The 26,136-nt window shown below is 42.8% G+C and overlaps 1 protein-coding gene across 2 annotated transcripts in view; it reads right to left on the bottom strand.

Annotated features, from left to right (window-relative positions):
• LOC139371205 (synaptoporin-like) overlaps positions 1 to 25,463 on the bottom strand; it is a 39,548-nt gene extending 14,085 nt beyond the window's left edge. For both annotated transcript variants that reach the window (XM_071111393.1, XM_071111392.1), the window contains exons 1-2: positions 25,328 to 25,463; positions 25,100 to 25,165 (exon numbers count right to left, since the gene is read on the bottom strand). In XM_071111393.1, the coding sequence (XP_070967494.1) occupies positions 25,100 to 25,165; positions 25,328 to 25,345 (84 nt within the window). In that variant the 5' untranslated portion in view covers positions 25,346 to 25,463. The remainder of the gene's footprint in view (positions 1 to 25,099; positions 25,166 to 25,327) is intronic.
• Between the last annotated feature and the right edge of the window lie 673 nt (positions 25,464 to 26,136).

Genomic DNA, 26,136 nt, shown 5'->3' with positions numbered 1-26,136 from the left:
TTGTATCAGTTGTGTTCATGTTGAGTATTTCTTATTAAAAGAACCATGGACACTTACCACACCGCATATTGGTCCTCCGATCCTTCTCGCCTCTCCTCTTCAGACAAAGAGGAGGAAAGCCTTTACAGGAAGAGTGGGGTAACATTTCACCATAAGAACTGGCAAATCTGGTGCAGTCCATGAGGAGGAGATGCAAAGCAGTACTTAATGCAGCTGGTGGCCACACCAAATACTGACTGTTACTTGATTTTGATTTCAACCCCCCTTTTGTTCAGGGACACATTATTACATTTCTGTTAGTCACATGTCTGTGGAACTTGTTCAGTTTGTCTCAGTTGTTGAATCTTGTTATGTTCATACAAATATTAACACATGTTAAGTTTGCTGGAAATAAACGCAGATGACATTGAGAGGATGTTTAAGGAATTTGAAATTAATTATACTTTAACTTTTGATACTTAAGTATAATTTAGCAATTACATTTACTTTTGATACTTAAGTACATTGAAAATCAAATACTTTGACTTTTACTCAAGTAGTATTTTATTGGGTGATTTTCACTTTTACTTGAGTCATTTTCTTTTAAAGGTATATTTATTTTTATTTAAGTATAATAATTGGGTACTTTTTCCACCACTGAGAGTATCCTACCATCAACAACAATTGAAAAAATGCATCCCATTGCATTTTTACATGGAAATAGCTGTTCTATCACCCAGTCTACAGTAGAAGTAAATGTTTGGTGTTCAATGTAGGCCTGCATTCCAGGACACTTTAGAAAAAAACATGCAGGGCTTGACATTAATCTGTTTATCCACTTGTCATCCAGACAAGGAGGTGACTGAAAATGTTGTGTCACGCTCTGACCATAGTTATTTTGTGTTTTCCTTGCTTTAGTGTTGGTCAGGACGTGAGCTGGGTGGGCATTCTATGTTGTGTGTCTAGTTTGTCCGTTTCTATGTATGGCCTGATATGGTTCTCAATCAGAGGCAGGTGTTAGTCATTGTCTCTGATTGGGAACCATATTTAGGTAGCTTGTTTTGTGTTGGGGTTTGTGAGTGGTTGTTTCCTGTCTTTGTGTTCTCTGCACCAGATAGGACTGTTTCGGGTTTTGCCATGTTTGTTAATTTGTATTTGTATAGTGTTCACGTTATCGTCTTTTATTAAACATATTGAACACGAACTACGCTGCATTTTGGTCCTCCTCTCCTTCGATGGAAGAAAACCGTTACAGCACCACCCACCACAACAGGACCAAGCAGCGTGGTAACGGGCAGGAGCAGGAGAGGCAGCGATGTCAGGATTTCTGGACATGGGAGCAGAATCTGGACTATACAACTTGGGAAGAGATAGACAGTTGGACGGTTGACCCAGGGAGAGTGCCGGAGCCCGCCTGGGATTCACTGGAGCAGTGCGAGGAGGGTTACAGGAGAATGGAGTTGGCAAAACGAGCACGGCGCTGCGGTAGGAAGCCCGAGAGGCAGCCCCAAAAATGTATTGGTGGGGGGCACACAGGGAGTATGGTGAAGCCAGGTAGGAGACCTGCGCCAGCTTCCTGTGCTTACCGGAGAGCGAGAGAGACCGGGCAGGCACCGTGTTATGCTGTGGAGCGCACGGTGTCTCCAGTGCGGGTGCATAGCCCGGTGCGGTACATACCAGCTCCTCGTATCGGCCGGGCTAGAGTGGGCATCGAGCCAGGTAAGGTTCGGCAGGCTCGGTGCTCAAGAGCTCCTGTGCACCTGCACGGTCCGGTCTATCCAGTGCCACCTACACGCACCAGCGCTCCGATGGCAGCCCCCCGCACCAGGCTTCCTGTGCGTGTCCAGAGCACAATACTCCCTGTTTCTCCTCCCCGCACTCGCCCTGAGGTGCGTGTCCTCGGCCCAGTACCACTAGTGCCTGCAACTCGTACCAGGCCTACAGTGCGCCTCGCCTGTCCAGAGCTGCTAGAGTCTCCCGCCTGTCCAGAGCTGCTAGAGTCTCCCGCCTGTCCAGAACTGCTAGAGTCTCCCGCCTGTCCAGAGCTGCTAGAGTCTCCCGCCTGTCCTGAGCCGCCAGAGCCGCCAGTCTGCAAGGAGCGGCCAGAGCCGCCAGTCTGCAAGGAGCGACCAGAGCCGGCAGTCTGTAAAGAGCCGCCAGAGCCACCAGTCTGCAAGGAGCCGCCAGTCTGGAAGGAGCCGCCAGAGCCGGCAGTCTGCAAGGAGCCGCCAGAGCCGCCAGTCTGCAAGGAGCCGCCAGTCTGCCAGGATCCGCCAGAGCCGGCAGTCTGCAAGGAGCCACCAGAGCCGCCAGTCTGCAAGGAGCCGCCAGTCTGCCAGGATCCGCCAGAGCCGCCAATCTGCCAGGATCCGCCAGAGCCGCCAGTCTGCCAGGATCCGCCAGTCTGCCAGGATCCGCCAGTCTGCCAGGATCCGCCAGAGCCGCCAGTCTGCCAGGATCCGCCAGAGCCGCCAGTCTGCCAGGATCCGCCAGTCTGCCAGGATCCGGCAGAGCCGCCAGTCTGCCAGGATCCGCCAGAGCCGCCAGTCTGCCAGGATCCGCCAGAGCCGCCATTCAGCCAGGATCCGCCAGAGCCGCCATTCAGCCAGGATCCGCCAGAGCCGCCATTCAGCCAGGATCTGCCAGAGCCGCCATTCAGCCAGGATCTGCCAGAGCCGTCAGTCAGCCAGGATCTGTCACGTACTGTCGCGTTCTGACCATAGTTCTTTTGAGTTTTCCTTGTTTTAGTGTTGGTCAGGACGTGAGCTGGGTGGGCATTCTATGTGTGTCTAGTTTGTCCGTTTCTATGTATGGCCTCATATGGTTCTCAATCAGAGGCAGGTGTTAGTCATTGTCTCTGATTGGGAACCATATTTAGGTAGCTTGTTTTGTGTTGGTTTGTGGGTGGTTGTCTTCTGTCTTTGTGTCATTGCTCCAGATAGGACTGTTTCGGTTTTCACATGTATTGTTTTGTATTTTGTAGTGCTCTCGTTTGTCGTCTATATTAAAGATGTTGAACACTAACCACGCTGCATTTTGGTCCTCCTCTCCTTCAGCGGAAGAAAACCGTTACAGGTTGTGTTGTTTGATGCAAGAAACCATTTTACAAAATAAAATAATTAATTATTCCCATACTGTTATTTCAAAGATTAAGACACATTATGCTACCCTCTGTCTTTTAGCTACATAGCTTTGTAATGAATACACAGGTAGAAAAAGGTGTAGATTCACATGCAGAGCACGTGTTTATTTCGCCTTCGCAGAAGGCAGGAATCGTGGTCACAGGCAGGCAATGGTCATACACAGGTAGGCAAATCAAAACGAGGATTGAAGGCTATATAACTGGTTCTCACAAACGAGCTAGGAAAAGGCTTAGTAGAGTCAAAATGAACAATACCTCAAAGGCACAAACAGAATGAACTGAACTAAATAAGGAGCTGATGAGACCAGGTGAGTAACTAACACAGGTGAGTAACACACACACAAATTAAAGACAGGGCTACCTTTAATAACACAAAGAAACAGGGCTACGTTCACGAACACAAACAGAACACAAGGTTGCCTAAGAAAACAAATACAGAACCCTACAAGCTTATTCAAGACTGTCTCAAAATACAACATTACCCCTTTAAGACATAAAAAAGCTCTTTACTTGACTCACTTTCGAAGATGGCTAGAAATGCATATATTTTGTGCTCATGTACGACGCAACCACTCCCCCATTGTTGACTACAAATTTGCTATAACTGGGCTAATAACTCACTAACTAGCAAATAATATGAACAAATGTGCATAGGTGGCTACATGCAGCTCTCGCTTTGATCTCAAAACAAGCGCATCTACTCCCAACCTCTCATGCTGTAAACAATGTCCAGTTCAAATGAACGGCACAGATCCATATATGGCAATGGCTATTTGCATATAGGCCTACTGCAGTTATGGCGCATGGCCTGTGTAGAGTCATGCCTGTCAATGCAATAGAATCCTACTCCAATGCCCTCTGCCTACAACAAAATATCTTGCACAGTTAGTTTTCCATACTAAGTCTTGCACAGTTTTGTTTCGGTACATTGAAAGTGGCTAATATTTTATTGATTCAAGCACAATTTCTACAGTAGAATGAAACTTTGATAGTGTTAAAGTGGAAATATGTAACTTTTTGGGCGACCCGACCAATTTTCCATAGAAATGTGAGTTATAGATTTAGCATTCTACTTCAAAGCAAGTCTAAGAAGCGGTAGATCTGTTCTATGTGGCTATTACTATGCTTACCATGCTTAAGTTTTGTTTTTGCCTCTTTTACTTTCAGTTTTGTACACAAGCTTCAAACAGCTGAAACAACAATATTTTTGGTTATGGAAAATATATTTCACAATGATTCTCTACACTAGGTATTCCCAAACTGGGGTACACATATGCGGTCAGGGGTACGCCAAATAAAAATGTGATTCACATAAAAATATATACATATATATTTTTTTCTTCTTCACATTTTCAAACAGTTAAGTTATATTTTCCAATGGGGCTATACATTTGGGTGAGTTTTTTTTTGTCACCTGAATAGCCTCGTTTCACTGCCAAAAATAAAATTCAACCATCTAGTGTTCAGCGAAATAACAACACAATGTCATATACAGGTAGCCTAGTCAAATAATTAACATCCAATCACATTAACCGTTACTCTCTCGCGGGAATTCCACTAATGGTTCGTATGTAGCCAAACTTAGCTGCTGTTCATGTTGGTATCTGTACTGATGGCGCAAAAGCCATGACAGGGAGACATATTGGAGTGGTAACGCGCGTGCAAGCAGTTTCTCCCGACACCACTTGGGTACACTGCAGCATCCACAAGAGGCTCTTGCTGCCAAGGGAATGCCTGACAGCTTGAAAGACATTTTAAAGCAAGGCCCCTGAACTCTTGTGTATTTTCTGCACTATGCAATGATATGGGCAGCGACCATGTAACGCTTTTACAACATACAGAAGTACGCTGGTTATCAAGGGGCAAAGTATTGACATGTTTTTTATAATTGAGAGACGAGCTTAGGGTTAAAGTTTTCTTTACTGACCATCATTTTCACTTGTCTGACCGCTTGCATGATGATGAGTTTCTCACATGACTGGCCTATCTGGGTGATGTATTTTCTCACCTCAATGATCTGCATTTAGGATTACAGGGACTCTCCACAACTATATTCAATGTGCAGGACAAAATTGAGGCTATGATTAAGAAGTTGGAGCTCCTCTCTGTCTGCATTAATAAGGACAACACACAGGTCTTTCCATCTTTGTATGAGTTTTTCTGTGCAAATTAACTTAAGCTTACGGACAATGTCAAATGTGATATAGCGAAGTACCTGTGTGAGTTGGGTGCACAATTAAGCAGGTACCCAAAATGGATGACACAAACAACTGGATTTGTTATCCCTTTCATGCCCCTGCATCCAGTCCACTTACCGATATCTGAACAAGAGAACCTCATCAAAATTGCAACATGCGGTTCTGTGAAAATTGAATTTAATCAGAAGCCACTGACAGATTTCTGGATTGGGCTGTGCTCAGAGTATACCGCTGTTAAGACACTGATGCCCTTTGCAACCTAGAACCTATGTGAGAGTGGATTATTGGCCCTCACTAGCATGAAAACTAAATACAGGCACAGACTGTGTGTGGAAAATTATTTAAGACTGAGACTCTCTCCAATACAACCCAACATTGCAGAGTTATGTGCATCCTTTCAAGCACACCCTTCTCATTAACCTGTGGTGAGTTATTCACAATTTTCGATGAACAAATAAATATGTAAAATGGTTAAATAAAGAGAAAAATTATTGATTATTATTATATTATTACACTCATATGTAAAGGTTCCTTAGTCAAACAGTGAATTTCAAACACAGATTCAACCACAAAGACTAGGGAGATTTTCCAATGCCTCGCAAAGAAAGGCACCTACAGTATTGGTAGATTTCTTAAAGGAATAGCAGATGTTTATTATACCTTTGAGCATGGTGAAGTTATTAATTACACTTTGGATGGTGTATCAATACACCTAGTCACTACAAAGATAAAGGTGTCCTTCCTAACTCAGTTGCCGAAGAGGAAGGAAGCCGCTCAGGGATATCACAAATGGTGACTTTAAAACAGATACAGAGTTTAATAGCTGTGATAGGAGAAAACTGAGGATGGATCAACAACATTATAGTTACTCCACAATACTCACCTAATTGACAGAGTGAAAAGAAGGAAGCCTGTACAGAATATAAATGTTCCAAAACATGCATCCTGTTCGCAATAAGGCACTAAAGTAATACTGCAAAACATTTGGCAAAGTGCTTAACTTTTTGTCCTGAACACAAAGGGTTATATTTGTGGCAAATCCAATACAACACATTACTGAGTATCATGTTATGGCTATGCTTGTAATCATTAAGGACTGCGGAGTATTTCAGAATAAAAAAGAAACAGAATGGAGCTAAGCACAGGCAAACTCCTAGAGGAAACTCAGTTCAGTCTGCTTTTCACCAGACCCTTTCAGCAGGACAATAACCTAAAACACAAGGTCAAATCTACACTAGAATTGCTTACCAAGAAGACAATGAATGTTCCTGAGTGGCTGAGTTTTGACTTAAATCTACTTAAAAATCTATGGCAAGACCTGAAAATGGTTGTCTAGTAATGATCCACAACCAATTTGACAGAAATTGAGAATTTTTAAAAGAATAGTGGGAAAATGTTGCACAATCCAGGTGTGGAAAGCTCTTAGAGACTTACCCAGAAAGACTCTGTAATTGCAGCCAAAGGTGCTTCAACAAAGTATTGACTCAAGGGTGTGAATTCTTATGTAAATGAGATATTTCTGTATTTCAATTTCAATACATTTATTAAAATGTCTAAAAACATGTTTTGCCTTCGTATTTGTAGAGTATTGTGTGTAGTATTTAAAAAAAAAATTGATTTCAGGCTGTAACACAACAAAATGTGGAATAAGTCAAGGGGCATGAATACTTTCTTAAGGCACTGTACAAGACAACCAATGTGAGTATCTTTTAATTCATTGGGGCAACCCATCTTCTTAGCCTTCATCGTTTTGGTCTCATTAACCATCTTACTTATTGCTATAGCCAGGCTAAGCAATTCGAACAATAACTACGTTTTTGATTAGGACATTTCTGAGAACCATTCAAACTTCAGCAAACAACGTCCAGGGGGTGAGCATGCTCGACCACTAAGGGACAGTTAAGTTGGTTCAACGTAAGACAGTGTCGTGTTCCAATTCTTTGCTTTAATAGCGTGAATCATTCATCTTCATGCAAATGTGGTCGAATAATTGAAGAAATGAATCCCAGCCTTACTCTTATCACCTTTGGAAGGCAGGGCTTCCAGTGAGGCACGGATTTCATGGCCTTGTCAGGCGTGATTGTAGATCCTTCAACCAAAGTTGTAAGAGTGCAACTTCCCCCATGGTATGTTGTGCCGAAGTTGACTAACTGGAAGGGAAACCTACTTTCTTTCTCCATGACAGAGGTAGAGTCCCCCCAAGAGGTAAAAAGAGAAGCAGCAGTACTTCCGCTACAAGTCCCTCTCCCTGCCTGTCAGCAGCACACACCATTTCCTCTTCTCTATCTTGGTCTCTCCAAGCCCATTTTCCATATAAAGCTCTTTGCCTGCAGGCTCCTCAAAACCATGATCACCATAATCAGAGCTGACACCTACGTAGTATGCAGCTCCAGTCTGCCATTACAGGCAGCTGGATGGCCAGTTTACCAAAAGGAGACGAGGTTACAGTTTGATTTCAATGGCGTTCAACTCCTGGAGGGGCTAATTAAATTTGGTATGCCATTATCAGATTATGCAGCTTGACCTCACACATTCATCTGGGTACGAGCATCAACATTGACTTACACGTGCACACCTACAGAATATGAGTCACATATAAACATGCACAAGTGCAAACATGCACACACATCTGCACACATTCATACACACATACAGTAACAGTCAAAAGTTTGGACACACCTAGTCATTCAAGGGTTTTTCTTTATTTTTTACTATTTTCTACATTGTAGAATAATAGTGAAGACAACAAAACCGTTAATAACACATATGGAATCTTGTAGTAACCAAAAATGTATTAAACAAATCAAAATATTTTTATATTTTTCAAAGTATCCACCCTTCGCCTTGATGACAGCTGTCATCAAGCCAAAGGATGGCATATGTTTTACATTATTATTATTATTATATATTTTTTTCACCTTTATTTTACCAGGTAGGCTAGTTGAGAACAAGTTCTCATTTGCAACTGCGACCTGGCCAAGAGAAAGCATAGCAGTTTGACACATACAACAACACAGAGTTACACATGGAATAAACAAAACATACAGTCAATAATACAGTAGAAGAAACAGAAAAAGTCTGGAATGAAGATATATCTAGGACATACATAACCTTGGGAAATCAAATTGGTCAATTAATACCTCCATGTTACCATTCATTTTAATTTCATGACAATGTCACATACACTTCCCCTGGATTTTTAATATTCACTTTCATTGAAGATACACACATCCGTGGAGATACCACTTCTGTCATATACTGCATCTCTTCTGGCTAAAAAACAATTGTAGAGTGGCTTGTGCAAGAGATCTGTATCAGATTCATCAGGACATTTCGCTTTAATAAGCCTAAATGAGGCATTCAAAACTGTTACAAACGAGAGTAAAAAATGCATGCTTGAACTGATGTATAATAACTGAACACCTCATATACTGTACACTACCACAGCCATTATTATCAGGTGATCTGTGCACCTTATGGTGGTAAGTGGACTTTGAGGAAAGGTAGTTGGAGGCGTAGTAGGTACACTGGACAGTTCAGTAGGGTTTCCAGTGTGGGAAAAGTTTAATAGAATTGTAATGTGTTCCTGGTTAGGCCCCTGCCTGAGACAGCCTAATCTCATCTCCTTCTTTTAATTAACTGAGCTGCTCATAGCCATCTAGCTACTAATGCTTCATATATCCACAGTGTGTGTGTGTGTGTGTGCATGTCAAATCAAATCACATTTTATTTGTCACATCTGACAAATAGAACAGGTGTAGTAGACCTTACCGTGAAATGCTTACTTACAAGCCCTTATTAACCAACAATGTGGTTCAAGAAATAGAGTTAAGAAAATATTTGCAAAATAAAATAAAGCAAACAAATATATATATATAATCAAAAAGTAAGACAAGAAAATTACATAACAAGAACGAGGCTATATTTATTTAATTTGATTTCGCCTTTATTTAACCAGATAGGCCAGTTGAGAACAAGTTCTCATTTACAACGGCGACCTGGCCAAGATAAAGCAAAGCTGTGCGACAAAAACAACAACACAGAGTTACACATACACAAACAGAGTCAATAACACAATAGAAAAATAGATGTACAGTGTGTGCAAATGTAGAATTTAGCGTTAACACTGGAGTGATAGATGACGATTTGCAAGTAGTGATACTGTGGTGCAAAAGAGCAAGGGGATAAATAACAACTGAGGTAGTTGGGTGTGATATTTACAGATTGGCTGTGTACAGGTACAGTGATCGATAAGCTGCTCTGACAGCTGATGCTTAAAGTTAGAGAGGGATAAGACTCCAGCTTCAGTGATTTTTGTAATTTGTTCCAGTCATTGGCAGCAGAGAACTGGAAGGAAAGGCGGCCAAAGGAAATGTTGGCTTTGGGGATGACCAGTGAAATATACCTGCTGGAGAGTGTGCTACGGGTGGGTGTTGCTATGGTGACCAGTGAGCTGAGATAAGGTGGGGCTTTACCTAGCAAAGACTTATAGATGACCTGGAGCCAGTTTGTTTGGCAAAGAATATGTAGTGAGGGTCAGCCAACGAGAGCAAACAGGTTGCAGTGGTGGGTAGTATATGGGGCTTTTGAATGGCACTGTGATAGACTACATCCAGTTTGCTGAGTAGAGTGTTGGATGCTATTTTGTAAATGACATCGCCGAAGTCAAGGATCGGTAGGATAGTCAGTTTTACGAGGGTATGTTTGGCAGCATGAGTGAAGGAGGCGTTGTTGCAAAATAGGAAGCCGATTCTAGATTTAATTTTGGATTGGAGATGCTTAATGTGAGTCTGGTAGGAGAGTTTACAGTCTAACCAGACACCTAGGTATTTGTAGTTGTCCCCATATTCTAAGTCAGAACCGACCAGAGTAGTGAGGCTAGACAGGTGGGCGGGTGCGGGCAGCAATCGGTTGAAGAGTATGCATTTAGTTTTACTAGCATTTAAAAGCAATTGCAGGCCACGGAAGGAGTGCTGTATGACATTGAAGCTCGTTTGGAGGTTTGTTAACAGGGGATACCGGTACCGAGTCAATGTGCAGGGGTACAGGCTAGTCGGGGTAACTTGTAAAGTGAATATGCATCGATAATAAACAGCGAGTAGAAGCAGTGTAAAAACAAAGGGGGGGGGGGGGGGTCAATATAAATAGTCCGGGTGGCCATTTGATTAATTGTTCAGCAGTCTTTTGGCTTGGGGGTAGAAGCTGTTAAGGAGCTTTTTGGTCCTAGACTTTGCACTCCGGTACCGTTTGCTGTGCGGTAGCAGAGAGATCAATCTGTGACTTGGGTGACTGGAGTCTTTGACAATTTTTTGGGCCTTCCTCTGACACCGCCTAGTATATAGTTCCTGGATGTCAGGAAACTTGGCCCCAGTGATGTACTGGGCCGTACACACTACCCTCTGCAGCGTCTTACGGTCGTCAAATGCCGAGCAAACTTTTTGAGGATCTGGGGACCCATGCCAGTCTCCTGAGGGGGAAAAGGTGTTGTCATGTCCTCTTCACAACTCTCTTGGTGTGTTTGGACCATGATAGTTCGTTGGTGATGTGGACACCAAGGAACTTGAAACTCTCAACCCGCTCCACTCTCAGGGCTGTTGATGTTAATCGGGTCTGTTCGGCCCTCCTTTTCCTATAGTCCACAATCAGCTCCTTTGTCTTGCTCACATTGAGGGAGAGGTTGTTGTCCTAACATCAACCTCTCACACACGTGTGTGTGTGTGCGTGTATGTATGCATGTGTGTGTCCGTGTGTGTGCGAGTGAGAGAACCCCAATCACCCAATCACAATTACTAGGATCATGAAAAAAGACATCCAAATTCCACAAACTTGTCCTCAATGAATCAAAACAGGATAAAGGTAAAGCTCCAGTCAGGCCATCCCATAGCCCTGCTCTCTGTCCTGACCACGGCAGCCCTGCTCTCTGTCCTGACCACGGCAGCCCTGCTCTCTGTCCTGACCACGGCAGCCATGCTCTCTGTCCTGACCACGGCAGCCATGCTCTCTGTCCTGACCACGGCAGCCCTGCTCTCTGTCCTGACCACGGCAGCCCTGCTCTCTGTCCTGACCACGGCAGCCCTGCTCTCTGTCCTGACCACGGCAGCCCTGCTCTCTGTCCTGACCACGGCAGCCCTGCTCTCTGTCCTGACCACGGCAGCCCTGCTCTCTGTCCTGACCACGGCAGCCCTGCTCTCTGTCCTGACCACGGCAGCCCTGCTCTCTGTCCTCTCCACGGCAGCCCTGCTCTCTGTCCTCTCCACGGCAGCCCTGCTCTCTGTCCTCTCCACGGCAGCCCTGCTCTCTGTCCTCCCACGGCAGCCCTGCTCTCTGTCCACTCCATGACAGTACAGTGACCCCATATGTGTGCTAGCTGCTGTGACGCATTTTGGATTCTCCCTGGGGTGGCATGGCATCAGTGGAGCACAGACTGTGTCCAGCATAGCAGAGCAGGATGCTAGGCTAGGAGAGGCCATTCCAGAGCACAGCTACACTATACTGGGTCAGGGTCTCTCCCTTCTCTTAACACCCCATTACCCCAAGTATACTGTCAGTCTTCTCATTTCCTAATCTCAAGCACAAAGAAACACAGCAGGAGGGCATAAGCAAATATATTCAGTGCTTTTAAGTATGATATTGCATTTAACGCTCACATCACACTGTATTGGTTGAGGGGGATAAGGGGATTATAAAAAGCAACATGCACGCACACACGCACACACACTTACACGCATACACATTTTACATTTACACACACAAACACAACTGAGAGAGGGAGAGAGAGAGAGAGCGCAATTCCAACATAACATCACATTTCTCTCTCTCCCTCTCTCTCTCCCTCTCTCTCTCCCTCTCTCTCTCCCTCTCTCTCTTTCCTGCAGCTGCCTCCATTCCCTATGTTTACCCCTCTCGTTTATGGTGGAGGCCTTTGAACAGGAGAGCGTGGCATTGTGAAGGGGAGTGTGTGCTAAGCCCCGCACCCCTGTGTGTTTATCTGCCTCTCCCAGCTGGGCTCCTGGGGGAGGGATGAGGCCTGGGAGAGAAGCTGGGATGAGGACTAGGATGGAGACTGGGAGAACACTGGGGGAAAAAGCTAGGATGAGGCTAGGACAAGGGCTGGGGAATGATTATGTTTTTTGTCCTTCTAGCGGAAATTCTATCCTCACAGATCACCACAGTTAGTTACACATACACACAACAAGGTACATCCCTCACCCCCATGAAAACATACATGAGATATATAAATTATAATGAGGGCTGGGATGAGAGCTGGGATGGACTCAACGAGAATGAAGAACGAAATCAAGGGAGAAAACCGAAAACAAGGAGAAGGGAAAGTGAAATGGTGAGAACTGAGGAGAGAGCGAGTGAGCGTAAGAAGGAGTGTGGGGGTTGGCAAACAAGGAAGTGGTAGATGGAGAGGGATCAAGTGCAGAGTAAAGATGGAGATCATGCTAAGGACACTGTGTATTCAGTCAGTCTCACTGAGGAGTCTCAGCACAGCATTCATCAGCAACACTTATGTTCCCTCAGGCACCGTAGACGCTGCTATCCACCTGCTCTATTCAAGACGTAGGCGTCGCAGCATGAAGTACCCACTTGGGGAACCAAAAGCCTGAAATCTTCTCTCTACAACTGCAGAAATCTGGGACAGTCTTTATCAAGAGGAGAGGGAAAGAGAGGACCATGTCTGCTGCCCATTAAATGTTTTAAACCACCATTACAATAGTCATATAAAGGGTCTACACAACCACCCTGAGAGCCAGGAACCCAGCTATTACAACATTATTACCACTGGGCTTAGAAGAACCAAACAGGGACATGATCTTTGCTACAGCACCTCTCGCCTACTATTACAGCACACTTCAGTGTAACACACTCAAGCTGTTGTGTTTGGTAAGTGTCTATATGAGTATGTGATGATAAAGCATAGCCTCTGAAGAAAGTACAAACAACACTACCTATCAAGGGCTTTCCCCCCCACACGTGTTTCCATGCTGTGCCTGTCTCCAGTGATACTGTGTCTGTGTGTCTGTATGGGTGATAAAAATATCCCTTCTCCTCCACTCGAGTGGAAGCATTATCTACAATGCAGTTTCCTCCTACATGGTCCGTCAGTGTGGTAACATGAGCAATTTTAAGCTAGCTAGTTACAAAATAAAACAGCAACCGTCTTTCAAAAACTGTCAGAGACAACTAAATCACATTTACGCTTGCGCTTAATCAAAGACAAATGCCCAATGTAGAAAGCTACAAACAGATCGGTTTTGGAAAAACTTTTTTTTCTGCCTTTAAATGGTCTGGACCATGGTGAGCCTCCATTTTCAATTAGGTCCTTTTTGTTCATAGTCCTCTTATTTATACCCATTTAGTCTTAAAAGAGGACAATCTCAGATATGCAATACTGTACTTCAAAGTGATTTAGTGACATAACTAGCCCAACATACACCGTGAAAACAATCTGATCAAGACATTATGGTAGAATCAAGTTATCATGGAAGTTGATTGTGCTACATGGTGAATGCTTTGTGCCCTGCTTAATCTCTCTCTCTCCTCTCCTCTCCTCTCCTCTCCTCTCCTCTCCTCTCATATTTCTGCAAGCATGACTGACCACAAGCAAGTAGAAAATCTCAATTTATTTTATAACAGTGCTTCTTCATGCTCCTCTTCTCCTCGTGGGGTTTCCATGGCTACTTGGTCAGGTGACCTAGCTGGAGCCCATCCCCTGCCCTGCAGTCACTGTCACAGCAGTTAGTCAGCCTCGGCCGCACAACAAGGAAATGTTACGACTGTGTGTGTGTGTGTGTGTGTGTGTGTGTGTGTGTGTGTGTGTGTGTGTGTGTGTGTGTGTTTGTGTTAGTAGACAGCAGATAGTTATTTTTTTTGTAAACATATATACACAGTAATATATATTTTTTAAATATATTTTCCTTTATTATTTTCCCCTAACCCTACCCCCCCTCCCCAAAATGTAGGCTTCTACTTCCAGCTTATACATAATATATTCATTTTAATGACACAATGTATTTTACAATAGCATTTTACAATTATACAATAGTCATCCTTCAGCTACCGTCAACCCCTCCCATCTATCTCTGAAGACCATCCAGTTTGATTTATATTTGCCATATATTTCTAACTGTGTTGTTTCACAAGTTCTGAACCCATATACATTTTACGGGCACAGTATATTTTGCATTAGTTATCTTGTTGTTTTTAGTCCCAACCTTCAGCTCCACTCAACCCCTCCCATCTATCTCTTAACACCATCCATTTTTGTCTTCTATTTGCAATATATTTTTCAACTGTGCTTTGATGTTTCACAAAAGTTCTGTCACGTTCGGACCTTAGTTCTGTTATTATATCTTTGTTTTAGTATGGTCAGGGCGTGTGTTGGGTGGGCAGTCTGTGTTTGTTTTTCTATGTTGGTTTTTGAGTTCGGCCTAGTATGGTTCTCAATCAGAGGCAGCTGTCAATTGCTGTCCCTGATTGAGAATCATACTTAGGTAGCCTGGGTTTCACTTTTGGGTTGTGGGTGTTTGGTCCACACGGTACTGTTTTCGGTTTTGTATATTCACGTCATCGTTTGTTGTTTTTGTTCGAGTGTTCTATTGTCTTTATTAAAAAACATTATGGACACTTACCACGCTGCGCATTGGTCCTCCGATCCTTCTCGCTACTCCTCCTCAGAAGAGGAGGACGAGAACCCTTACAAGTTCTGAACCTTTCTATTCTCATAGTTTCTACAGATTGTAAATGAAAGACAACAGTAGTGATTTGTGTGTGTGTATGTGAAAGTTAATATTTGTGCAAAAACCGATGAGTGAGAGTTCCAGTAATTGTATTATATGTAAGAGTGGACACTTTTAGCAGAATGACACTTTCCATTCATATTACTGGGCATGTCAAATTCTCTCTCTTTATTAAAGAGATGAGACACAAAAGTGTGGTGTTCACACCTACAGTATATGCCAACTGGACCCAGATGTCAATTCAATGTCTATTCCACGTTGGTTCAATGAAATTTCATTAAAATGAAGTGGAACCAACGTTGATTCAACCAGTGTGTGCCCAGTGGGTGTTCACCTTGATGAGGCTGTTAATACTATTTGCTTTTAACACAATGGTATATGATGTTACAGAGCTACAAACATTCCACAAATATAGTGCTTTTTGGGTAGTGTAATTTTGATTAAAAAAATGTTTAAAAAAATACTTATTTCACCTAATTAAAACATTCTGTTATAAAGAGCGTAAAGAGCATAAAAAACATGTTTTCACTTACTATAGTAAGTGCCAAATAAAGTAACAGGGTTGACCGTAACAGGGTTGACAATTTTATCTTAAATCAGCCATAAATTCCTTTGTGATGGGAGAATGGAGGCAACAGGGAGGGGCAATTGAATGCAAGCATCGCAAAAATATTAAATTGCAAAAAAAATCCTGCCTATCTATCTTTGGGTAACAGTGCTGACGTGTTATGCTTGACACACTCAGTTTTCCACCAGAAAAAAATAACTGAAAATGGCCAAAAATAGTAGAACCAGCTCACCTGCTTTTACACTATGATTTGACTAATAGATGTTCGATGTGTCTTCCGAAAAGTGTTTTTAAAAGAACAGCTTCACTATATTAAAACAAGAGTTCCATTCACGTAACAGGGTTGACCTGAGGAACAAATGTAAATGAATCACTAATCACATTAAATAAATAATAATCTTCAAAAATTACTTTGTCAAAGCAACAAAAGAACTACGGCTTTACAAATGACGGTGAAAACTTGGGAAAATGTTTGGGGTGGTGGGTTAAAATCTTCCTAGAAGACGGAAAAGGGCCACATGTCAAATTTGCAGATCTTTTGCATTTTAAGTCTTTATTCATACAAAAAAAAAACGGATTTATTGAATTTAACCAATCACATCCAAACTTTTCACATCAGATCTTTTTCAGAGCTGATCTGATTGGTCAAAAGACCAATTAGTAAACCAATATATCAGACTTTGGCTGCCTGTGTAAATGCAGCCCATGTGGTTTATATTAAAGGGACTTCATTTAATAAAACAGGCTTTAAAAATGCAATATTGGTGCATAATGTCTACTCCAGACCATTAGACTACACTCGCCAACCTTTCCCTTGTAGGGTTTCACTCGCTGATCGATGTTGAGAAGAGCGGCATTGGGCATGATCTCTGCTCCTCGCTTCGACGAGAGGCTGAGCCAACAAAAAGGAAGGGACAGGCCAACCTTCTCCTGCCTGACTCACAGACCGAGACGAACCCAGAGACGTGAGCTCCCCTCTGACATGATGGGTTAGCATTAGCAGAACTAAGTTACAGCCTAAAACTCCATCCACATCACATGCGGACTGTGGAGACACACACACACGCATACGCCAGCCCGCCCGCCCACACAGACAGACAGACAGACAGATTTGCAAATTATGGTGGAAAATAAGTATTTGGTCAATAACAAAAGTTTATCTCAATACTTTGTTATATACCCTTTGTTGGCAATGACAGAGGTCAAACGTTTTCTGTAAGTCTTCACAAGATTCACACACTGTTGCTGGTATTTTGGCCCATTCCTCCATGCAGATCTCCTCTAGAGCAGTGATGTTTTGGGGCTGTTGCTGGGCAACACGGACTTTCAACTCCCTCCAAAGATTTTCTATGGGGTTGAGATCTGCAGACTGGCTAGGCCACTCCAGGACCTTGAAATGCTTTTTACGAAGCCACTCCTTCGTTGCCCGGGCGGTGTGTTTGGGATCATTGTCATGCTGAAAGACCCAGCCACGTTTCATCTTCAATGCCCTTGCTGATGGAAAGAGGGTTTCACTCAAAATCTCACGATACATGGCCCCATTCATTCTTTCCTTTACACGGATCAGTCGTCCTGGTCCCTTTGCAGAAAAACAGCTCCAAAACATGATGTTTCCACCACCATGCTTCACAGTAGGCATGGTGTTCTTTGGATGCAACTCAGCATTCTTTGTCCTCCAAACACAACGAGTTGAGTTGTTACCAAAAAGTTATATTTTGGTTTCATCTGACCATATGACATTCTCCCAATCTTCTTCTGGATCATCCAAATGCTCTCTAGCAAACTTCAGACGGGCCTGGACATGTACTGGCTTAAGCATGGGGACACGTCTGGCACTGCAGGATTTGAGTCCCTGGCGGCGTAGTGTGTTACTGATGGTAGGCTTTGTTACTTTGGTCCCAGCTCTCTGCAGGTCATTCACTAGGTCCTCCCGTGTGGTTCTGGGATTTTTGCTCACCGTTCTTGTGATCATTTTGACCCCACCGGGTGAGATCTTGCGTGGAGCCCCAGATCGAGGGAGATTATCAGTGGTCTTGTATGTCTTCCATTTCCTAATAATTGCTCCCACAGTTGATTTCTTCAAACCAAGCTGCTTACCTATTGCAGATTCAGTCTTCCCAGCCTGGTGCAGGTCTACAATTTTGTTTCTGGTGTCCTTTGACAGCTCTTTGGTTTGGCCATAGTGGAGTTTGGAGTGTGACTGTTTGAGGTTGTGGACAGGTGTCTTTTATACTTATAACAAGTTCAAACAGGTGCCATTAATACAGGTAACGAGTGGGGGACAGAGGAGCCTCTTAAAGAAGAAGTTACAGGTCTGTGAGAGCCAGAAATCTTGCTTGTTTGTAGGTGACCAAATACTTATTTTCCACCATAATTTGCAAATAAATAAAAAATCCTACAATGTGATTTTCTGGATTTTTTTTCTTATTTTGTCTTTCATAGTTGAAGTGTACCCATGATGAAAATTACAGGCCTCTCTCATCTTTTTAAGTGGGAAAACTTGCACAACTGGTGGCTGACTAAATACTTTTTTGCCCCACTGTACAGTGTGTGCAAATGAAGTAATATTATGGAGGTAAGGCAATAATAATTACAATATAGCAATTAAACACTGGAGTGATAGATGTGCAGAAGATGAATGTGCAAGTAGAGATACTGGGGTGCCAAAGGAGAAAAAAAACAATATAGGGATGAGGTGGGCTATTTACAGATGGGCTATGTACGGGTGCAATGATCTGTAAGCTGCTCTGACAGCTGAGGCTTACAGTTAGAGGGAGATATAAGACTCCAGCTTCAGTGATTTTTGCAATTCGTTCCAGTCATTGGCAGCATAGAACTGGAAGGAAAGGCGGCCAAAGGAAGTGTTTGGCTTTGGGGATGACCAGTGCAATGTACCTGCTGGAGCGTGTGCTATGTGTGGGTGTTGCTATGGTAACCAGTGAGCTGAGATAAGGCGGGGCTTTACCTAGCAAAGACTTATAGATGACCTGGAGCCTGTGGGTTTGGCAACGAATATGTAGTGAGTGCCAGCCAACGAGAGCATACTGGTCGCAGTGGTGGGTAGTATATAGGGCTTTCGTGATAAAACGGATGACACTGTGATAGACTACATCCAGTTTGCTGAGTAGAGTGTTGGGGGCTATTTTGTAAATGACATGGCTAAACTCAAGGATCGGTAGGATAGTCCGTTTTACGAAGGTATGTTTGGCGGATTGAGTGAAGGAGGCTTTGTTGCGAAATAGGAAGCCAATTCTAGATTTAATTTTGGATTGGAGATGCTTAATGTGAGTCTGGAAGGAGAGTTTACAGTCTAACCAGACAGCTAGGTATTTGTAGTTGTCCACGTATTCTAGGTCAGAACCGTCCAGAGTAGTAATGCTTGTTGGGCGGGAGGATGCGGGCAGCAATCGGTTGAAGAGCATGCACTTAGTTTTACTAGCATTTAAAAGCAGTTGCAGACCATGGACGGAGGGTTATATGGCGTTGAAGCACATTTGGAGGTTTGTTAGCACAGTGTCCAAAAAAGGACAGATGTATACAGAATGGTGTCGTCTGCGTAGAGATGGATCAGAGAATCACCAGCAGCAAGAGCGACATCATATACAGAGAAAAGAGTCGGCCCTAGAATTGAACCCTGTGGCACCCCCATAGAGACTGCCAGGGGTCCGGACAACAGGCCCTCCGATTTTACACACTGAACTGTATCTGAGAAGTAGTTGGTGAACCAGGCGAGGCAGTCATTTGAGAAGCCAAGGCTATTGAGTCTGCCGATAAGAATTCAGTGACTGACAGAGTCGAAAGCCTTGGCCAGGTCGATGAATACGGCTACACAGTATTATCTTTTATCTATGGAGGTTATGATATCGTTTAAGGCCTTGAGCGTGGGCTCGGAAACCAGATTGCATAGCAGAGAAGGTACGGTGGGATTCGAAATGGTCGGTGATCTGTTTGTTAACTTGGCTTTCGAAGACCTTGGAAAGGCAGAGTAGGATAGAGATAGGTCTGTAACAGTTTGGGTCTAGAGTGTCTTCTCCTTTGAAGAAGGGGATGACCGCGGCAGCTTTCCAATCTTTGGGGATCTCAGACGATACGAAAGAGAGGTTGAGCAGGCTAGTAATAGGGGTTGCAACAATTGTGGTGGATAATTTTAGAAAGAGAGAGTCCAGATTGTCTAGCCTATCTGATTTGTAGGGGTCCAGATTTTGCAGCTATTTCAGAACATCAGCTATCTGGATTTGGGTGAAGGAGAAATGAGGGAGGCTTGGGCAAGTTGCTGTGGGGGGTGCAGAGCTGTTGACCGGGGTAGGGGTAGCCAGGTGGAAAGCTTGGCCATCCATAGAAAAATGCTTATTGAAATTCTTGATTATCATTGATTGGTGGTGACAGTGTTTCCTAGCCTTAGTGCAGTGGGCAGCTGGGAGGAGGTGCTCTTATTCTCCATGGACTTTACAGTGTCCCAGAACTTTTTGGAGTTTGTGCTACAGGATGCAAATTTCTGTTTGAAAAAGCTAGCCTTTACTTTCCTAACTGACTGTGTATATTGGTTCCTAACTTCCCTGAGAAGTTGCATATCGCGGGGGCTATTCGATACTAATGCAGTATGCCACAGGAGTAAAATAAGGCTGCAATGTAACCAAATGTGGAAAAAGTCTGAATGCGCTGTATGCTTTGATTGAAACAAAATACAAGCAAGGCTAATAGTTTGTAATCATCTGCTCTAAGTCACTCACGAAACATTAATTCAAGAAAATCGAAATGCATAGGCTATTCCTATGAAACTGATTGAGATCAATCTAATGATTGGCATGCAGGTGCAAATATGACATTTTATTGAGACAATATGTGTGGGCATAGGCAACATTTTAATTGGAGGATTACTTTTTGGCATTTCTACAACAGGGCTCTCCAACCCTGTTTGTTCTTGGAGAGCTACCACCATTTAGGTTTTCATTCTAACACTAATTGAGCGCAACTGATTCAAATAATTAGCTGGTTTATAAGATGAATCGGGTTAGTCTGAAACCCTACTGTAACGAGTGCGCTGAGAGTCGGGAAGCAAGTACAGGGAGTGAGTGTTTTAGTAAAGAAACAAAACAATAAACACGATACACAAACAATGCACCGACATGAAACAAAGTCAATAACACCTGAGGAATGAACCAAGGGGAGTGACAGATAGAGTAAAGATAATCAAGGAGGTGATGGAGTTCAGGTGAGTGTCATGAGACCCAGGTACGCAAGACGATGGTGACAGGTGTGTGGGATAATCAGCCACTTGACGACCTAGAGGCCGGAGAGGGAGTATACGTGACACCTACAAGACGGTAGCACTCCAGGAACAGGGTTGGAGAGCCATGATAGGCTATTCAATAGGCTACTGTTGGTAGAAACTTTGATTGAGGAAATGATGACGTCCCTTACATATTTTGTGTGCTCCCTCATCTAAAAAACAGGCACTACACCACTGCAAGTAAGATCTGTAGTAGGGCTGTAGCCGTGATGTCTGTATGCTGCATGTGTTCCCTGCTGGCTTCATCCATCTGAGCAGAATCCAAAATGCAACCGCCACTTGCTCATTACGAACAGAGTAAATAAAGGACCTTGAATGACAGCACCATAGACAACTCCTCCTTTCACCGGGAGACTTCCTAACACTATTTTGATCTGCCGCTGACCACGTTTTAGCCTTCTTCTCCATTTACATTGTGTCGTAGCCTACACTTGGATTAGCCTACAGTGTAATTCATTAAACTGGACTGGATTATTTTACAGCACCGGCATTGCAATCCAATGAACGCAACATTTATGCAATAAACAAAGATATGCTACAGAAGACTATATAGGTCCACTAATACAGGTCTAGTAAAGTCCCAGTGCACTACTTTTGTGATTTAAAAAAAAAAGTTTATATATTTGTATTTTTCAGGGTGTGCTGCAGCACCCCTTGGCAACAGCTAATGGGGATCCTAAATAAATACTCAATACATGGGCCTTATTACAAGCTCTACTGTCTCTGGAAGTCAGTGGATTTGCATTCTGTTGATCTAGTATACTTGAACTCAGAGCGTTGCTTGAATTATTTTTTTTACATCAGCTCTGTATGCAACTATCCTTCGGATAGGAATGATATATCTCTAACAGCAAATTATCTTCCAGGGAGGTAGTCATCAAAACAAGTCCAACAGTACAGTCACTGTAGTATTGAAGGCTGTTGGGAGTAAAAACAGACCCAAACCACAACGTGGTCAGTACAAGGACGTGATTGCACCCACATGTGTTTCCCGGGTGATAAGCCTCGCATGCAGAGAGAGAGAGAGAGGGAGATTCATTCTCCCTAGAGAAGTTGCATCTCTTTTCACCAATCCCCTGGCATTCAAAAGCAAAAATTATATGAAATGATAATTCCTCTTTTGTAGTACTGCCTAATTTGCATAACAATGGAGTCTTTTTGGCTCCTCTCTCCCACTCTACTCTGCTCTATAAGAGGCAGTGGACCGGGGTCAATCTCAAAGAGTAGATGAAAATTTGACATATGAACTTTGTAGCATTGCCATTTTGAACAGGTGTCGATTAGCAATGCCAGGTTTGAGTGGGAATGCATGCCGAGTGCAAAGCTTGTGATTTGTGAAACCAAAACAGCGAAAGCCCAACTTCCGTATGGTTCTGTTTTCTTGAGCCTTACCAACATGTTGCCCTATGAAAACAATAATAAATTGTCTTGTTGAGAAAACCTACAGTAGCTGAGACAGGTGTATCAAGTTTCACAGTCACACGGAAGTCACAGATCCTATACTGATATCTGATGTGACAAGCCATACAAATCCATGTTAGAACATTTTGCAGTTTTGATTTTGTTATTATGTCTGAGCAAATAACAGCATTAACCATGGCAAAATACATAGAACTGCAGGAAATTATCTTTAAAATTGCAACATTTAATTCAGCTCCACAGCAAAATGTGTAGAATTGTATCAAATTAGATCTAAAACTTCACAAATGTCTCTCATCTACATGGAGAAATGTGTAGAATTGCAGGAAATTGCCTTAAAATGCAAAATGTCTCTACACCGCCAAGATGGGGCCTCTAAAATGCAGCCGCGACAACAGGCCAACTGTGGGCATTGCCACGCCCCCCACCACACGCCTGTCACACCCACCACCTAAGCCTTTTTTTTATCCATAAAAAACACTGCACTACACTTACATATACACTGACACACACAGAGACGAACACACCAAGGAGCTAGGGCACATCTTAAAGAGCAGCTTCTACATGACTTGAGAATGGGAAGCTTACAGGTCTTTGGAGAATTGTCCGCCACATACTGACAACGTGCCAGAGAGCCAGAGCTGCAGCTTTGGAAATGCATGGGATATGATTATTTACCATAAAGTCGTGTGAAAGTATCAGGTTTTGACCACTAGATGCCGCTGTTCCTGCTATACCAACACACTTTTATCCATTTTGCTGGTCTCTTGTGTTTATTAAATAGATAACAGCATTTATTTTGCAACTTTGGGTAGAACACGAATAGATGTGGCTCATGATTGGTACACTAGGGCTTCTGAGTGGCACAGCAGTCTAAGGCACTGCATTTCAGTACTAGAGGCGTCACTACAGACCCTGGTTCAATTCCAGGCTGTATCACAACCGGCTGTTGTTGGGAGTCCCAGGGCTGTGCACAATTGGCCCAGCGTTATCCGGATTAGGGTTTGGCTGGGGTAGGCTGTCATTGTAAATAAGAATTTGTTCTTAACTGACTTGCCTAGTTAAATAAAACATTGTGTGGTCATCCTCACACGTCCTCCATGAAAGCAAATACCTCTGTCCTTCTCTTAGCAACCTAATACTGACTGACTGCTGAGAGCCCTATCCTGGCATACAAGGATCATCTGGGGCAAAAATACATTCATAGCTTTCAGAAACATAATAATGCACTTCAGTCAAATTCAACTTCTTCCTATTTTGATGATCTTTGAATACATTTGGACATATGACTTGAGTAATAGATTATCACACACTTCTCAGGATTCTCTGCAGGATGTTCTGCAGAATGAACTGCTCATAAGAGTCCGTAATAGTAAAGGTACTGACGATTACTTGGTTTTATTTACATCTCGGTCATCTCTTTTTTTCTGACTCTGGCCACTCATACTAATTAAGCTGAACCAATTTAACCACTCTGAGCATCCGAGTGTGTCAATGGGTTAGCTGTCTCCGTGTCACTCTGCTCCTGATGGGAAAGATGCTGTTTCCTCCTCTATTCCTCTGCATTGTTTCAACACACTCATAGAGTGAAACTATCATCTCCATGTCACTGTGACACCGTGACACCACTACATGCTCAGAGCTCTGTCAGCCATTGCCCCAGAAGCCACCAATTTCAAGCTGTTTGTGTGTGTGTGTGTGTGTGTGTGTGTGTGTGTTCTGCAAAGAGTCACCATATACTGAAACATCAGTCAACCAATGACTGCCTACTGTTATATAAAAAAAAAAAAAAACTTCAATTCAACAGCTGACCCCTGTGCCATGTCACTGTTGTAATTTAGATAAGTAGGCCTAAATAACATTGAAATTAAATTGTAGGCGACATATGATAATTTGATATCCCTTCATGCTTTTATATTGTTGATATTTGTAAATTAACAAATTATTTTATGCCACAGCCACCCATGATTACAATGGAATTATGGAAACCAAATATATACCAGTGACTTGCAGTGTTTTGAAACATTGGTCAATACATTACTGCATCAAAGCTACTAGAGTGCTGCTGTTCCTTTACTGTTTATCCATGTGACAGGATGACATTTGTTCCATGAGAGCACGCACACACACACACGCACGCACGCACGCACACACACACACAAACGAGCTCTGACTGACTGAACGTTTTGGATCACCTGCCTGCTATTTTAGACTGACCCATAAATATCACCGTGAATAACCGTTACACCTAAACAACCAATGTGACCAGCCTCCCAGTGAAGACGAAGTAGTAGCCACACTAGCCTTATATAATAGAGCAGCAATTCATTACATAAACTTGAACCATTTGGTCAATGTAAAGCGAATTGTTCACACGCTGATTGAACATGCGCTGGGATGGTTCCTCATCAGAGAAAGTGGAACATCACTATACACGACATAGAACGCAATTATGAAAATAAAAAGTTTCACCTGAGAGTAATGGAAATTAATGAAAACAAAACGTACAGGATAGCCTAACGCTACTCTCAAAAACACAACAAGCCCGCTTAGGTAGGCAAAACAAACACGCAATTATGAAATCGCACAGGGGTTCAGTGAGCAAATGCAAATACGACTGTGCAATGTATACAGCTAGGCTGTATATCGGCAGACACTAATAGATAGGATCAATACATTTACTTCCTACTGTAAACATGTTATCGTTCAGTTAACTCAAACAAAACAAATAAGTGTTTCTGCAAACACTCAACTTACCCATTCCAAAACGCGGATAAATCCAAGGGGTAATTTAAGCACTTGAAACGTTCCAACAGACACGAGCTAAGGGAATAATGACAACAACAATGACATGGAAACAAAAAATATATTGTTAATCAAATAGCCATAACTATTAGTATATAATTTGACTACTTTGAATAATGGCCTTTTAACGCACATTATTTTGAGACCTGACCAAACACCATTTACAATCAATAAACATACCTGGTTAGCTGATTCCATTTTCAAAATACTTATCTACTTGTTCAGTAAGACGTACACAATTTTACAGTGCTACCCGAACCGACTGATGTCTGTGCCTCGCGCAAAAGACTCTCGGCTTTAATTGCTACTGCACGGAAAAAACCGAGCTCAATTCGGCTTGTTGAAAAATAAAACACCATAGAGACAGACTGGGATTGGCTTCACGGAAATAAACGATGGCGTCCACATTTGCCGATTGTAACTGCCTCTCCTCCCCACGTCGGAGATGGTTGAGGGGATGTGATTGTATCTCTCGTGCATTAATGTTGGATCGAGGCACCACGCATTGTAAGGTCATATAAGTAGAAATATACAGTACCCGTCAAAAGTTTGGACACACCTACTCATTCAAATCAAATCCAATTGTATTTGTCACATATGCCAAATACAACAGGTGTAGGTAGACCTTATAGTGAAATGCTTACTTACAAGCCCTTATAACCAACAATGCCGTTTTAAGAAAATAAGTATTATGTAAAAAAAATACATACACTACCGGTCCAAAGTTTTAGAACACCTCCTCATTTAAGGATTTTTCTTTATTTTTTACTATTTTCTCCATTGTAGAATAATCGGGAAAACATCAAAACTACGAAATAACACATATGGAATCATGTAGTAACCAAAAAAGTGTTAAACAAATCAAAATATATTTTATAATAAAGATTCATCAAATAGCCACCCTTTGCATTGACGACAGCTTTGCACCCTCTTAGCATTCTCTCAATCAGCTTCATGAGGTAGTCACCTGGAATGTATTTCAATTAACA

This window comes from Oncorhynchus clarkii, chromosome 17, assembly GCF_045791955.1.
Source record: "Oncorhynchus clarkii lewisi isolate Uvic-CL-2024 chromosome 17, UVic_Ocla_1.0, whole genome shotgun sequence".
Taxonomy (NCBI): Eukaryota; Metazoa; Chordata; class Actinopteri; order Salmoniformes; family Salmonidae; genus Oncorhynchus; species Oncorhynchus clarkii.
This window is presented reverse-complemented; position numbering and strand designations above follow the sequence as displayed.